General features: G+C 41.6%; 1 protein-coding gene across 2 annotated transcripts in view; it reads right to left on the bottom strand.

The window, feature by feature from the left end:
* Nucleotides 1-15872, bottom strand: part of Polr1A (RNA polymerase I subunit RpI1) — a 285157-nt gene that overhangs the window by 35847 nt on the left and 233438 nt on the right. For both annotated transcript variants that reach the window (XM_067759751.1, XM_067759752.1), the window contains exon 12: nucleotides 1424-1568. In XM_067759751.1, coding sequence (XP_067615852.1) covers nucleotides 1424-1568 — 145 coding nt within the window. The remainder of the gene's footprint in view (nucleotides 1-1423; nucleotides 1569-15872) is intronic.

The raw sequence follows: 15872 nt of genomic DNA, 5'->3' as shown, positions 1-15872 counted from the left end.
ATTTTCCAGTCAAACAAACCACCGCTGTATAGCTAAATGGTTAGCACAGCATGCCTAAAGCGTACTGAGGATGAAGGCTTAGCGCCCTTCGAAATGGATCTATCTGCGCAGCTATGGCAGGTTGTCTGAAAAATTTTCTACTTACTATTCCAAAAACAAAATAAAATTTTTCAAATTTAGAAAAAATTAAAAATAACAATAATTATAATTAGAGAAAAATTATTGTTCTGGCCTTGAGCTCGATTCGAACCTTGAATGATATATCTTTTTGTTTGCAAGATTTTTAAAAAATTTAATATTCAAAAGTAGAAGTATTACAAGTAATATAGCTCAGTTCAAACACGTGGTATAAAAAATCTAACATATGAATTAAAAACACATTTACCTGTCCTAAAAGAAAATGTAACTAGATTTGATTAAGGTTAAACAACTGAACAAGTATTTAGGCTAGAAGGGTATATTGCTTTTTAATCCAAAAATACATCGAACTGCACACAATTTTTACACAAATTTAGATGTGCGCGGTTAGCTCCGTTGACGTTGCAGATAGGTTTTGGGGTATGTATACTATTCAGTGGACATCTAGGAACGCCAGGGACTATATTTAAAAAAAATTTGAATATTTTGAAAAATCTACTTTTCGCCAGCTAGATTGATCAAATAACCCACCGTGCGCCGCAGGGTGGCGTTTTATCACCTATGCTGTAGACGTTGGTAATAAACAATTACTTAGGCAGTTCGAAGGAGGACCAGTCAAACTTACGGCATGTGCAGATGACGTTTCAATCATCATAAGCAGAAGATGCCTAACAACAATAAGATCTGTGAGGGATTATGCACTTTAGGATGTACATGCCTGGGCTTCTGGAGTCGGGTTAACCGCCAACGCGGAAAAAACCGATCTAATACAACTTACAAGGTTTCTAATTGGATAAAGCCGATGCTTGAATCCATTTGAGAGAAATCAAAAGGAGACAGGAGTTGCATATGATCCATCAAGCTGTACTATATTTATTCTATTCTAATGTTAATCTGTCGATAGTGAAACCAGTATTCCTTATTGCTTACAACCGCAAGTGCCAATTTTTGTTGGGTGTTGTTATGATTACCATAAAAGGAAGAAATAAGTTCCTGCACTGGGGGAATAATTTTACATTGACTTTGTGGTAAGCTACTTACCAGTTCTACTTGAGATTTTAGTCCTGGCGGATTTCAGGCAGAACTTTCATCAGGTGAAGCAGGTGTTCAATGTTTGGTATAGAGATTTCATATATGCGGAATTGAAGCGAGTCAGGTAGAGGAAGTGGGAGTGGAATTAGGTTGAAGAGGTAGTAGGAACGGGGGTAGAGTCTGCCGGGTACTCTAGTGTGTATGTATATACGTATATATATATCCAATCTATGCACTTAAGGATTATTTTTACCATATTTTCGTCATCCGAGGAATCTAAGTCAACGTTATTTGTTGTTTTTTCTCTTGTAGTAGTTTCTGTGCTGGGCTCATCTTCATCCAATTTTTTATCGCTGTTTTCTCCTTTAACACTTCCTTTATCTTCATATACATCAATTCTGCAAGATATATAAAACAATTAGTTTAATGGCTGTTATTTCAAGTAACCCTTAATAGGTTAATATTTTCGTATATGTATATTAGTGTTCACAAGTTTTGTTTTGACCTTGTTTTCACATAACTAGGCTTTCTTCAACTTCTTATCAGTAATTACGTATCTAGATTACCCATTTTAATTTTTCTTGTCGACAATATGTAATTATGAACAAAGTGGAATGCTTCTGACCGCCATTCATCAGGGAATGTCCAGAGTGGTTGCAGTAGTCCACTACTTCCGGTTGCTTGCGGCCAAGTATCCATTGGATAGCTACTGCTTATCCGTTTAGTGGTGAACTAATGTGAGAAGGCAACAACCTGGCTAGGCCACTCGTCTGTCCGCCACAAACGGGCGGCTGTTTTGGATCAAGCAGTTCACTTTATAAACGTGCAAGAAATACTCTCATCCCCGCTGAGCGGATTGTGCGCTGGGCTTGGGACCCGCCACATCAAACCACACTACAATAAAAAAAAGTTAAGGCCTCGGATAAGGAGACAACCCTTAACTGATGATGACCCCCGAAAACGTTTTACGGACTATGATTTGAGGGCATGCAGCTGTAATATCCGGTCCCTTAATGGGATTGGTGTAAATGCCCGGCTGGTTGATGTCCTCCTCAAAGCAAAAGCCGTCATCACCGCCATCCAAGAAATGCGATGGACAAAGAATAAAAAGAAAACTATAAGCAAATGTGGCATTTACTGGATTAAAAAAAAATAAATAAATGTAAGGCGCGATAACCTCCGAAGAGATTTTAGGCCGCGCTTCTATTCCAATTTGCGTCGTTGTCCTTTTAATTTTTCCTTCAAATTGGCGGGACAGGACCTACTTGTTTTATGCCGACTCCGAACGGCATCTGCAAGGCAGATGAGTTTTCACTGAGAGCTTTTCATAGCAGAAATGTACTCGGAAATGGACTGCTGATAGTGACTCCTTCTGATGGTGAAGGTAGATTCGATATGTAGAAGTTAAACAGAAGTGAGGATAGGACACCACCCCGTGGTACCCCTTGTTTAATTCTTCTGGGTTTAGATGTCATGTTCCTGAATTGCACCGATGCTTGCCGACCAGACAAATAATTTGCGGTCCACCTTTTGAGACTTGGAGGAAGGGAGGACACTTCCAGGTTTGCAGTAATGTGCCGTGGTTGACCGTATCATAAGCTTTTGACAGGTCTAACGCAACGAGTACTGTCCTATGGAGGGGTTTTTGATTTAATCCGCAATTTATCTGAGTGCTAATGGCATTTAGTGCGGTGGTAGTGCTATGTAATTTTCGGAAGCCATGCTGATGATTGGCTAGTTGCAAATTTGCATTAAAGCAGGGAAACAGAATGGCTTCAAGTATCTTGGCTACTGGCGACAGGAGATATATCGGACGATAAGAATCTCCTATCTTTGCTGGTTTCCCAGGCTTTAATAGCGGAACCACCCTGGCCATTTTCGATTTTTCGGGAATGACGAAGGTGGACAGGGACAGGTTGCAGACATGCGCTAGATAATTAAATCCCTCCTTGCCTAGTTTTTTAAGCATTGGCATAGCTATGCCGTCTGGGCCTACTGCTTTAGATGGTATTTATGGTTGTGTGCGCATCTGTTCGCCCGACGTCTGTCTTTTCCAACCGTAGAATGCATTACATATTGTCGGCAAAAAGCGCTCGCGCATTTTTTGCGCATCTGACGGCACTTTATCGCCAAAGGCGATGGAGATTTTGTCATTGTGTTTAGTCGCGTTCGATAGTGTATTTACGGTGGACCATAACCCGGGGTGGGCGTGAGCTTAGCACCTGCTAAGCGACCATATATGTATACGATAAGCGAGAGCACAATGGCTTTTATTTTGATTTCGATGGTCGTACAGTGAGGAAGTGTCGCACGCGCGCTTAAAACAGAGTACCAAAGAGTGCGTGTGACACGTGTTCACCGTTCAAGAATTGAAATCAAACTAAATAAATAATTGATTTTGCTTTCGTGCTCGCTACGCGTTCGTGTTTACTAACACATTCTCAATTTGGCAATCGTGTAAATGTGGTGGTGCCCACCGCCGACCATAACTTACCTACACCGGCAGAGAGGTTACATTTCTTTAAGTGTTCCTCCCGCTTGTGTTCTTCCACTAGCAATCTTATGCGTTCGTTTATATCACTTATGTGCGGTCGCCGGGGTCGTGCTGTTTTATAAGGTCACATTCTCTCGCTAGAGTTGCGGCCTCCGCTGGAAAATGTGGCCGGATTTCCGGGATTCTTCCGGCGGGAATAAAACGAGCCGAAGCGGGCATCAGTCGCGATAGAGAGGCCACCAAAACGATTGTCAGTAAAGTTTTGTAATCATACCACTTTCCCTTCTTAAAATATCCGTATATCGTGCAGAACGTAGTTTCTTCTATTGCTGTCCGCCTTTAGGTTAGAATACCATAGATCGTGGTAGGCATTGAAATCGCCTAAAATAATTTTATTATCGCCAGTGAGCAGTGCGCTGATGTCAGGGCAGTATCCACTGACGGCCGATGTCGGGATCAAATAGATTATATCGCACTGAGTGGTGATAAACGCGAGACCACCTCCATTTCCGTTCTTGCGATCTTTTCTGTGGACTTTTAACCGCACATATGTAGAAGAGGAAAATTTAAAAGTTTTTCAAGCCGTAAATCAAACCCCATTGAAGAATTTATGTGGAAATTTGGTACAAAGATTGTCCTTGAACCCTATACATAACTTTATGAAAATTAGCAAAAACGGAGTGCGTGCGCCCAAATTCAAAGTCTAATAGCAACAAAAAATTTAACACCTTTGCGGTATATAACTAAATTATACTGACATTTCACGTCAGTAATGATATTGTGTAGCAAAGCACCAAAATAAAAAAAAAATATTTGTAAATCTCTATAATACTTTTAATGCCGCAAATCCAACAAAAATCGACCAAGCCTAACAAAATTTCTAAACAAGACCCATACAAGGAATTAAATAAATGTGGACGCAGGTCTGCAAAGCAGATGTTGCCGTGAGTTTGGTCTCTTGGATCGTAGCAATGCGATAACATCCGCTTCATAAAATCAACTATCTCCGTGATCTTCCCAGTTAACCCATTACAGTTTAACTGCAGTATTCTGGTGACGGGTAACTACGCCCCAGTTGAGGGAGGCCAGGACACAAGTGCTGTTGTGGATCTGGGACTGGACGTCCTTGGGTGAGCATTGGAGTACCCGGTGTAGTTGAGTTTGCAACCTGGCAGCATGGCGCGGGTTGCCGTCGCTGGTACCAGAACATCTAGGAAAGTGGCGCCGTCCAAGGCAGGAGATGCATTGGGCAGATGTCGCAAACATATATATTCTGTGCTGGCAAAGGGTGCAAAAGGAGGTAGGGATTAAGAGCCTGTTTCCTTGACCTAATCGAATGCTAGTGCCGGAAAGAGGGGCAGAAGAAGACGGAGGCAGGGGCTGATTTTCGGCATTGCTACCTACTCTACTACGGAGATTGTAGTAGTAGGACGGCCGTATGAGCTGGTGGCGCCGTGGATTACGGGACGCCTTTGGGCGTAAACAGCAAGGAGACACAAAAGATTTTTAAAAGTTATGAAGATGCCGGGTTTAGCCCAGAACATTCCGTCCTGTGCAACCATCCCTTACACGTGACACAGTGACGAGAGCGTGACCGTCCTAAAATATTGTTTTCCGGCAAACGCAACAAAACCATTTCTCTGCACCGGGATCAGGTACAGGGCCCCGATTGGGTTCGATACCTTCCCGAAGCAGTAGAATATGGCGCAGTCCCGCTGTAATGATCACAATTTGTGGGAGGGGCGCAACAAATTAAATGGGGTTGCACTGAAATGACTGCCCTTGGTCGGGAAAAATTCCGAGTCGCTCCGGTACATAGAACCGGCTGTCTTGGGAAGTGAACTAGTATAGCATCGTCGAGAATGATAAAGCACTTAAACCATCGATAGCCCAAAAGAAAAACAATGCAATAAACAAAATTGACACAATTTTCAAACTCAGCGAAAACAACAATAAACAATACTAAAACTTATAATAGAAATCCAGCCACAAACAACGAATTGGAAAAGACAGTATACAGGAGAGTTACACATGTAGGGGCGACACTGAACAATAATAGCTAGCTTCAAAACTGGACATTCGATATTCGTATTTTTCTAAGTAAAGACGCACATAAAATTCAGTTCATTTCTATTTTGTTTTGTATTACTTTTATCAGTATTATCTATATAATATAAAAATAATCTATACAATATAAAAATAAGTCTCTGAATTGTGAAATAAGCGCTAATCTCGAGAACTGTTGGACCGATTTCGCTAATTCTTCTATTTTAGAATATTCCTTGAGGTACGAGGATTGTTCTTATGGAGAGAAAAATTCTAAAAATTGCGTAAAAAAGTCTAAAAACTCCACTTTTGTAGTAAACAATTATAAAATTTTTGTTTACACAGCTATAAATTCAAAACGAATGGAACGATTGGAATATTTCTTCTTTGCAATAAAACTTTGAAATATTTGCCTTCGTTTTCATAAAAAAAAAAATACTTGATTCCTTTCTTATATCAGCAAAATTGTTTAAACAAAAGTAAAATTTTTACCAAAAAATTTAGTGCGTGTGGTTGTTCGGTGTCAACTGTGCGCGCAAATTGCTTTTGAGGCATGATGCGACACATATATATACATACATAGTATTCGCTGCGTTAACTTCGGGCGTAGGTTTATAGGTATGTACGGATGTATGTATGTATTTTCATTTTATATCAGCTGGACATTTGTATGTATATATTTATGCGAGTTGCCAAGTTAATGCAACATAAATGATTAAGATGCATACATCTATTGAAAAATACTCTTTCGTTAGAAATTATAAACAAAAGTTATATTTTTTGGTATATTTGTATGTATATACTAATGTCTGTGCACTAAGAAGACTTAATTCTCCAATATATTTTTTATGCTAGTTTGTATGCTGATCGTAAAGACAAAATAACTGAATATTAATTTTTTATATTTTTTCATGGCAGTCCTAAATGGGTTTTTTCACGAATTTTCTTATTAAACTTTGTTCGTAATTTGTGTAAGCTGTGCTCATATCGAATTAATTTTATCATAACAAAAGTGTTAGTTTTTAAACAAAAATAAATATGTAGCCCGAACGAAAAGATTACAACTGATCAATATTTTTCGTAAGTAAAGTTTAAATTATCGCGTACATTTATCAAAATAGTTGCAAAAGTGTTCAGTGAGTTTTTCTGAATGGAAAGAAAAGAAAGGGAAGTAAAGGAAAAGAAAGGAGAGAAATAAAAGAAACTGAGAAAGAGATCGAGTTAGATGATGATATACAGATAGATATAGATGGAGCGGAGGAGTAAGGAGAGGAGGGTAGAGGAAAAGAAGGGTAGGAAAAGCGGAGGGGGAGAAAGAGGCCCAGAAAGAAACGCAGAGAGAGGAGTGAATAAAAGGATAGAGAAAACGGGGAAAGAGGGGAAGGAGAGTAAGAATAAAAGTTATGCAGATACGAGTAGCTCAAAGTTAGGGTAGAACAAAGTCTGCCAGGTCTGTTAGCCCATAAAATAAAAATGAGCAGTTGGACCGATTTAGCTATTTCTGTTTTTTAGGATATTCCTTGAAGTACGAGGATGATTCTTACGGAGAGAAAAATTCTTTCCAAGAAGTGGACCAGAGACCGATCCATTCGAATGACTTCTATTCACGGTTCGATTTGCCTTCAATTTAGTATATATGTATGTACGTAGGTAGACCTTTACCTAGATTAGTTTACGAAACTTTTTTCCGGAAAGTGGAGCGGGGACTCGTTCGATTTGACTGAAATTTCGTATATAGGTAGTCCTTTACCTAGATTCGTATTCACGACACATCGGGCCAGGGACCGATATATTCGAACAAGTTCGGTTCATAGTTCGATTTGCTTGAAATTTGGTATATACATAAGTAGCCCTTTGCCTGGATTAGTAATTACGATTTTTTTTTTCGGAAAGTGGACCAGGGACCGATCTATTCAAACAAATTCTATTAATCGTTTGATTTGCCTAAAATAGGTCTACCAACTTTGCCTATATTAGTATTTGCGAAACTGTTTTTTTCCAGGCAATGAACCAGGGACCGACTGGGAGTGGGATTGGAATTAGAAATGTACCTAGGACTGGAACTGGCATTACTGGGACTGATCTGAAACTGGGATTGGGACTGTGACTAGAACTGGGTGGGGGTGAGGTAAGAGGTAAAAACTTCTTAAGAGATATGCAGATAGACCAAGGTTAGGGAAGAACAACATCTGCGGGGTCTGCTAGTCTTCAATAAAATATACTACGATAAAAGACCTACACATACATACCAGGCTTAACGGACAACAAAACATTGAACAAATTAATGGACAACAACAATACATGCTTTGCACACAAGCCACATTTAACACTTAACAAAACCCCAGCGGGGGGCTGCCTGTCGTAAGAGGAGAGTAAAAACCCAAATTATTTCAAGGGGTTGTGCAACCCTTTCAAGGATTTGCCAGCGCAATATATAGCTTCTCCAACCCAATTGTGGACCTCACCTACCCGTGGCGAATCCTGTTTCTTTGACAGCCGAGGCTGTGGCGACCCGAAGTTCCTCATGGATCTAGCGGGTGGGAGGGTGGTATGGCCTAGAAGGTTTCATGTGGTCATACCAAATCGTTCCCGAGATGGTTGGGCTAGTACCTTAATTATTCCTGTTACCGGAACGTATCGGATCTGCATCCGGCAAAGGACCATCAACATCGACAACACTCCCCAAGACATTCGGAGAGTGTCCTTATCGCTATAACAACATATTCTCAAGAATAAAAGACAAAGGAACAACAACACAACGTCAAATCAAGTGCAATGGGAATGTTGAATGTTGACACAACAAAGAGACCTTTGGCAGTCAGAATCGCCGAGCACAAAGCAAATGCCAAAAATGGAAAAAGCTCAACTGCGCTTTCTCAACACAAATAAACAGCACTCAGCTGATTTCGAAAATGTAAAAGTTTTAGAAAGGAGACAAAACCAAAACGTGCACTGGAAAGCCTTCTAATACAAAAAAAATTAAAAAAGTGACTTCGTTTCGTTTATTAACGTTGATTATCGTAACGAAATGATATCGTTTCGTTCGTTAAGCATGCCTGCCAGATTCCAATCAACACAGTACTGTCATGTTCCTTCTTAATGAGACATGTTGATAAATGTTCCTCCATCCTTAAGCGAGATAGTTCCTGTTTTTTATGGAAGGAATAAAATGCCGGCAAATTAAATTAGCTTGTATCTCTTAAATTAGATAGACAAGTATTGCATTACGTATAGTGGCAAAAGTACATTCAAGACTGATACAGCTATACAAGTCATTGTAGTGCGCGCACCAGATAAGAAGAGGATTATTTTTAGCAAAGTTTCGTCGACAAAGGGGTAAATAGAAAGCAACGTAGTGTCTGGATACTCTAGGGGGAACCGCAAAAAACAAGCGGCTGAGGAGGTCCGCAGAATCAATTTCTCCAATAATGAGCTTATGGATGAACAATACCCCCAGTAATATTCTCCGATTTTCCAGAGTGGGTAAGTTAATAAGAAGAAGTCTACTTCTGTATGGAGGAAGGTAGAGACTTGAGTCCCAATTAAGGCCGCGCAATGCAAATATCAAAAATTGCTTTTGAACTGACTCAAGACGTTTTATATGCTTTTGAGAAACAGGGGACCAAACGCATGAGCAATACTCGAGTATTGGACGAACCAGCGATGTGTAAAGAACCTTAGTGAGGTACGGATCATCGAACTCTTTAGCCCATCTTTTAGCAAATCCAAGTAAACCCAACGCTTTGTTAGCTATAGATGAAATATGCATGTTAAAATTCAATTTCGGATCAAAAAGGACACCTAGATCATTTGCAATAGATATACGCTCCAAAAGCGTACCATCTATTACATAAGATTTCAATGCTGGCTTCACTCGGTGAAATGTCATATGCTTACATTTCGAGCAATTTAAAGCTAGTAAATTTGCTGTGCACCAACATTGGAACGAGTCCAAGTCGGCCTGAAGAAGATCCAAGGAACTCAAATCGGTAGGACAATCCGCAAGGATTGTTTACGTTTTCGCTTCACCTTCCTCTACTCCGGCAGCTTGCTTTGGCATATAACTGGACTGAACGAACAGACACAAATTATAGCTTGCTATTATAATGGAATCAATAGCCGCGGCATTATTTGTGGACTTGGAAAGCAACGCATACGAAAATGGCCAGGCAAGAATGGAAAGGCAAATATTGCGAGATTTGTGTAATCCATTTGAGATGAGTGACGAATTGTAAGAAATTGAACTAAAAAGTGGTAAAGTTTAATGACTTATTTTCTTATTTAGGTTCAAAAAAAACTTTCAGACTTAATAAGGATGCTTTCAAGCATGTGTTACATACTTTTGCGGCAAATACGTCCAAGGACTTCGACATCGACATGTTGTTTTTACCTGGAAACATATAAAAAAACAATCATCATCAAGCCTTCTACGTTTCTTAACAAGTTTTACTAACATTTTTGTTAAAATTCTGTTATAAATTAATAAAAAAATAAAAAGAAAATATTTTTCCGCCAACTAATTTGCAACTTAGGAAAAGGGAACTACGATCGAAATGCAGAATATACAAAATCGAACGATTCGAAGTTGGATAGAAAGGGATTAGAACACAAAATACCAAAATTGGCAAACCGAAAAAATTCCAATCCAAGTCGAAATGCAGAATAGGGCTGAGTATTCCTGCCAAGTTTCCAAGGGCTTTTGATTTTCGCCCCCTTCATTTTCTTCTACTTAATATGGTAGGTGTCACACCCTTTTTACAAAGTTGTTTCTAAAGTTATATTTTGCGTCAATAAACCAATCCAATTACCATGTTTCATCTCTTTTTTCATATTTGGTACAGAATTATGGGATTTTTTTCATTTTTCGTAATTTGCGATATCGGAAAGTGGGTGTGGTCATAGTCGGATTTCGGCCATATTTTATACCAAGATAAAATGACTTCAGATAAGTACGTGAACTAAGTTTAGTTAAGATATATCGTTTTTTGCGCAAGTTATCGTGTTAACGGCCGAGCGCAAGGACAGACGGTCGACTGTGTATAAAAACTGGGCGTGGCTTCGACCGATTTCGCCCATTTTCACAGAAAACAGTTATCGTCATAGAATCTATGTTCCTACCAAATTTCACAAGGATTGGTAAATTTTTGTTCGACTTATGGCATAAAAAGTATTCTAGACGAATTAAATGAAAAAGGGCGGAGTTACGCCCATTTTGAAATTTTCTTTTATCTTTGTATTTTGTTGCAACATATCATTACTGGAGTCGAATGTTGACATAATTTACTTTTATACTGCAAAGATATTAAATTTTTTGTTAAAATTTGACTTAAAAAAAAAAAATTGTTTAAAAGTGGGCGTGTTCGTCATCCGATTTCGCTAATTTTTAGTTAGCACACATATAGTAATAGGAGTAACGTGCCTACCAAATTTCATCATGATATCTTCAACGACTGCCAAATTACAGCTTACAAAACTTTTGAATTACCTTCTTTTAAAAGTGGGCGATTTCGTTCATTTTATATAGCGTTTTGTGATGAGTGCCCAGGAACCTACATACCAAATTTCATCAAGATACCTCAAAATTTACTCAAGTTATCGCGTTTACAGAGGGACGGACATGGTTAAATGAATTTCTTTTTTCACCCAGATCATTTTGATATATAGAAGTCTATATCTATCTCGAAGAGTTTATGCCGTGAGCTCTGCTCAGCTGAGTATAATAAGTGTTGCCAAATGATTGTCAAATTAATATGCTTTATTCCCTCACTACGGTAGGCACCATGTCGTTGGTGTGAGGGCTTAGCCCAACTCCATAGCGCCCGACTATGAGGCGGAGCTTTTAGGACTGGCATCTACGCCGTTTCGCCTCATAGGAGGGCGGCGGGATGTCGGTGACCAAGAACTGCCAACCCTCTAATCAAGGGTGTTATGTGGACCGTGCCTATTGGACGATTTGCAGACAGGGGATAAATTCGGCTGTAATCGAACGGAGCCTTCCCGATACCGGGCCACCTCGGGAAGGTGGTTGTACGACCAAGATGAACGACTCATTACCTAATTGTAATAAGGACGATGATAAGAAGACTGAGTCGCAAGCCAAGGACGAAAAATAAGCGATGCGACTCGGGGAGCGAGAGTAGTACTGAACTCTGTGTTGGAAAAGCACAAAAATTAAAACGGAGTAGAAGTGTGGAAAAGGGTACGGAGCAGAGGAAGTAAAAGAGCTCTCTCGCAGTACCGTGCAGCAAAAAAAATTGTCCAACGCCTGGGAGCAGTGGTAGACCCAACAGAAGTGGCGATCGAGCGGTTGGAATTGGTCCATGTGGCGGCAGAAGTAGGTCGAAGGCAGTTCAAAAGGTTTGCTGCGAGAAACCCCCGGTTCTGCAACCGGTACGAGGAGGAAGAAGCGTCGAATGGCAGAATGAAGAGGCAACGTTCGGCGCAAGGCGACTAGCCTGCTTTCAAGAGGCAGAAAGGACCCAGTCCCAGACAAGTAGGTCCAAAGCTGTAAGACAGATGTGCCCTAATAGCGAGGTAGCAACTACCTCGAAAGCTGCGAGTCAGAGGGAAGTTCCAACTACGAAAGTAGGAGATAAGCCAAAGGGAGATAATGGTATAATGGTGTGAAGATGATAGCGTGTGACAACATCGCGAGCTTGCGGTGGCTGGAGGAAGTGGTTCCAAACCTCCAAAGGCAAGGCACGAACGTGTGGTTTGAGGTGGTGGATAAAGCGCCCACGGTACCAAAATTTAAGGTATGGATACCATGTGTGATGAAGTCGGAGGATACACTGGGACTTCTGCAGAATCAGAATCCGAACATACCGACACAGGATTGGAAGGTACTTACTGTATCTCGGTCTACGGAGGAAGGTCAGTTCTACATCTTCCAAATAAACAAGCAGGCGGAGATATATTGTACACGCAGCTTGGAAAAATGTCCTTTGGTACAGGCAAAATTTACATGCGACTCAGGAAAAGAAGTCCCGAGGATAAAAATCCTAACACGCTAGAAGTGGGCGAAGTCAGACAGGTGGAGGTAGCCGACGAAAGTTTCTGGATTAAGCGAGCGCGGATTATGCGTTTACTACGCGCGAACGGAAGGACGGGTGCGAGCTGTAGTAGTGGTAAGGAAACAGCTGCATTCATATATGCTGCCTAATTACACCACTGAGGACATCGTAGTGGTGGCCGTTGAGCAAAAGAATAAGCAGGTATTTATCCTGGCATCCTGCTACATGGCCCATGCTGCGGAGGTTCAACCGAGGCAAGAGGCTAGTACAGGGTGAAGGACGCAAAGGGCGGTTGGTCATAGGCGCGGATGCAAATGCGCACCACAATGCGTGGGGAAGAGCAGATACGAACGAGAGAGGCGATTCTCTATTTGGTTACATCCTGCAATTTGCAGAGGGCAAACAGGGGAAATGTCCCTACATATGTACATTGGTCCAACATCCAGCAATGTTCTGGATATTACATTGAGCTCCGAACGTGATATATCAAGGTATGATTGGATGGTTCTTGATAGACCATCCTTCTCCGACCATGCGTATATCAGCTTCAGCATCCCCCTTAAGAGGTTAGAGAAGGGAGGAACCTTTAGAAACCCTAGGTCAACGAAATGGACTAAATTCCAGAAACAGGTAGAAACGAAACATGGACAACCCAAAGACGTTGCCATTGGGGAGGAACTGGAGGAGTCTAATGAATTCCTAACAAGGAAGCTTATGACTGCGTATAACAAAGCTTGCCCTCTAAGAAGATTCAGAGGAAAAGCAAAGCCGCCATGGTGGAGCAATGAGCTGAGTCTTCTAAGAAGACAGGTAAAAGAAATGTTGAAGCTATCAAAGACCGCGGAAAGCGAAGCGTGTCGAGACGAGTACAGGGATCTACTGAGGACCTACAAGCGTGAAATTTCCAGGGCGAAGAGAATCTCATGGATAAGTGTCTGTACGGACATAGAGTGCTCCAGCGAAACAGCACGGTTGAAAAAAGTTCTAGCAAGGGGAAACATAATCCAGGGTCTAATAAAGAAAGAGAACGGGGAATGGTCACGTAATAGTGAGGAATCCCTTAAGGTGCTTTTCGATACACATTTACCATCGGGAGATGGTTTAGAAGAGCCAGCAGGCAGCACTCACACTTCGATCACGGAGCGGGTAGTGTCGGGTTTGGTGACCGATACCAGGATCGAATGGGCAGTGAAGATGTTTTCTAAGTTTAAATCGCCGGGTCCAGATGGTATATTCCCCGCCATGCTACAAGTTTCAAGTAGAGCGGTCGTGGAATGGCTTAAAATAATATTCGATGGGTGCATAAGACTCAATCATGTACCACACTCTTGCAGGGGCTTTCAATAATTTATCTAAATGGGCGATTATGGATGGTCTTAATTACATTTAAGTACATCCAGCCTTAACCAGATGGATCGGCTGCATGTTAAATTGCAGGAAGATTACATCACAATGGGGATTGTACGAGGCCACGAAATCACTGGACAGGGGTACGCCGCAGGGAGGGGTGCTATCACCTCTGCTGTGGGCGCTGGTCATCAACCAACTGCTCAGGCGATTCGATGAGGCAGCCGTAAAACTTACGGGTAACACAGATTTGCAATTGGCATAAGTGAAAAGTTCCTTCCATCGATTAGCTCTTTGAGGGATCGGGCGCTTCGGGATATTCATACCTGGGCATCTAATGTCGGGTTGAAAATCAACGCGTAGAAGACGGATATGATCTTGTTTACAAAGAGGTACAAGCCCTAAGTTAGGAGGGGTGACCCTACAGGAGAAGCCTTGCACAAAATATCTAGGAATCATCCTAGACAGCAAGCTGCCATGGAACCCCAATGTGGAGGAGAGGGTGAAGAAGGCCTCAACGGCACTTTATGCATGTAAAAGAATGCTGGGGTGCTGTGGGTGGGGCTTATCGCCCTCTCTTTCTCATTGGGTTTTTACATCGATTGTAAGCCCTATTCATACTATGGAGTTCTTGTTTGGTGGAAAGCCACACAAAAAACTAACAATGCGTAACATTACGGGAGCCCTGATAACAACCCCGACGGCGGCACTGTATGCTATTCTGCACATTTCACCTGTAGACCTGGTAGCAAAGAACATAGTGTTAACAACTGCAACCAGGCTCGGGGCCTCGGGGCAGCTTGAGCGCCGACCATACGGCCATAGTAGTATAGCGTCATCAATCACAAGACGAACAGACTACCTGATTCCCTATCTGCGCTTTGAGGGAGATCATAAGGCCACAATAGAGGTGGACGGATGGCGCAAGTGTGCTCAAATGGCGGGCGAGGCGATACATGTGTACACAGATGGTTCCATAGTAGTGGAAGGAGTAGGGTATGCGGTATACTGTAGAGTTTTCCAAGCGGAAATGTTAGCCGTAACCAAAGCAACTGTGTTAACTTTTATAATGACAGTCAAGCAGCAATTAAGGCAATAATCTCGCATAGCACAGTATCTAAATGCGTGTTAGAGTGTAAGCAGTCTCTGGAGAGAATCGGGACAGGGAGAAGCATACATCTATATTGGGTCCCAGGGCATATGGGAATAGATCGGAATGAAAAAGGGGATGAACTAGCTAAAAAGGGCGCATCCCTTGAAGCTTGCTCCGTAGACGTCCCAATTAGACTGGGCGATATTAAGCGAAGGCGAGATGTGCACATGATCGATCAAGCGGGAAAGGCGTGGTTTCAAGAGCGGGGCTGTAAAGTGTCGAAGATTATGTGTAGGTCTTACAACCTTAGACTAACAAAGTAGCTTCTATCATTAAAAAGAGGGGACTGTAGACTCATGACAGGTATTCTGAGTGGACACTGCCTTCTGGCGTCACATGCCTTTAAATTAGGCTTGGCCAGTGATAGCAGATGTAGGAAGTGCGGGTTGGAGGAGGAAACGATCGAGCACGTTCTGTGCACGTGCCAGGCTAAGACTCCAGCTATTAGGAGAGATACAGCTGTCAGATCTAAAAGCAGCAAGTGGATTAAGTCCTAGGAAGCTTCTGGTATTTGCCAAGGGGACGGAGTTTTTTATAACATAGGACCTGGTTTTTGATAGGGTTTTTTAGTTCGGTCGTTAAAACAAACTTCTGGTAACACTACGGACTCATTCAGTCTTTGTGAGGTTCTCATGGACCAGCTTGTTCA

This window comes from Eurosta solidaginis, chromosome 1, assembly GCF_040869045.1.
Source record: "Eurosta solidaginis isolate ZX-2024a chromosome 1, ASM4086904v1, whole genome shotgun sequence".
Classification (NCBI taxonomy): domain Eukaryota; kingdom Metazoa; phylum Arthropoda; class Insecta; order Diptera; family Tephritidae; genus Eurosta; species Eurosta solidaginis.
The sequence above is the reverse complement of the archived record's forward strand: the minus strand, read 5'-3'. Positions and strand labels throughout refer to the sequence as shown.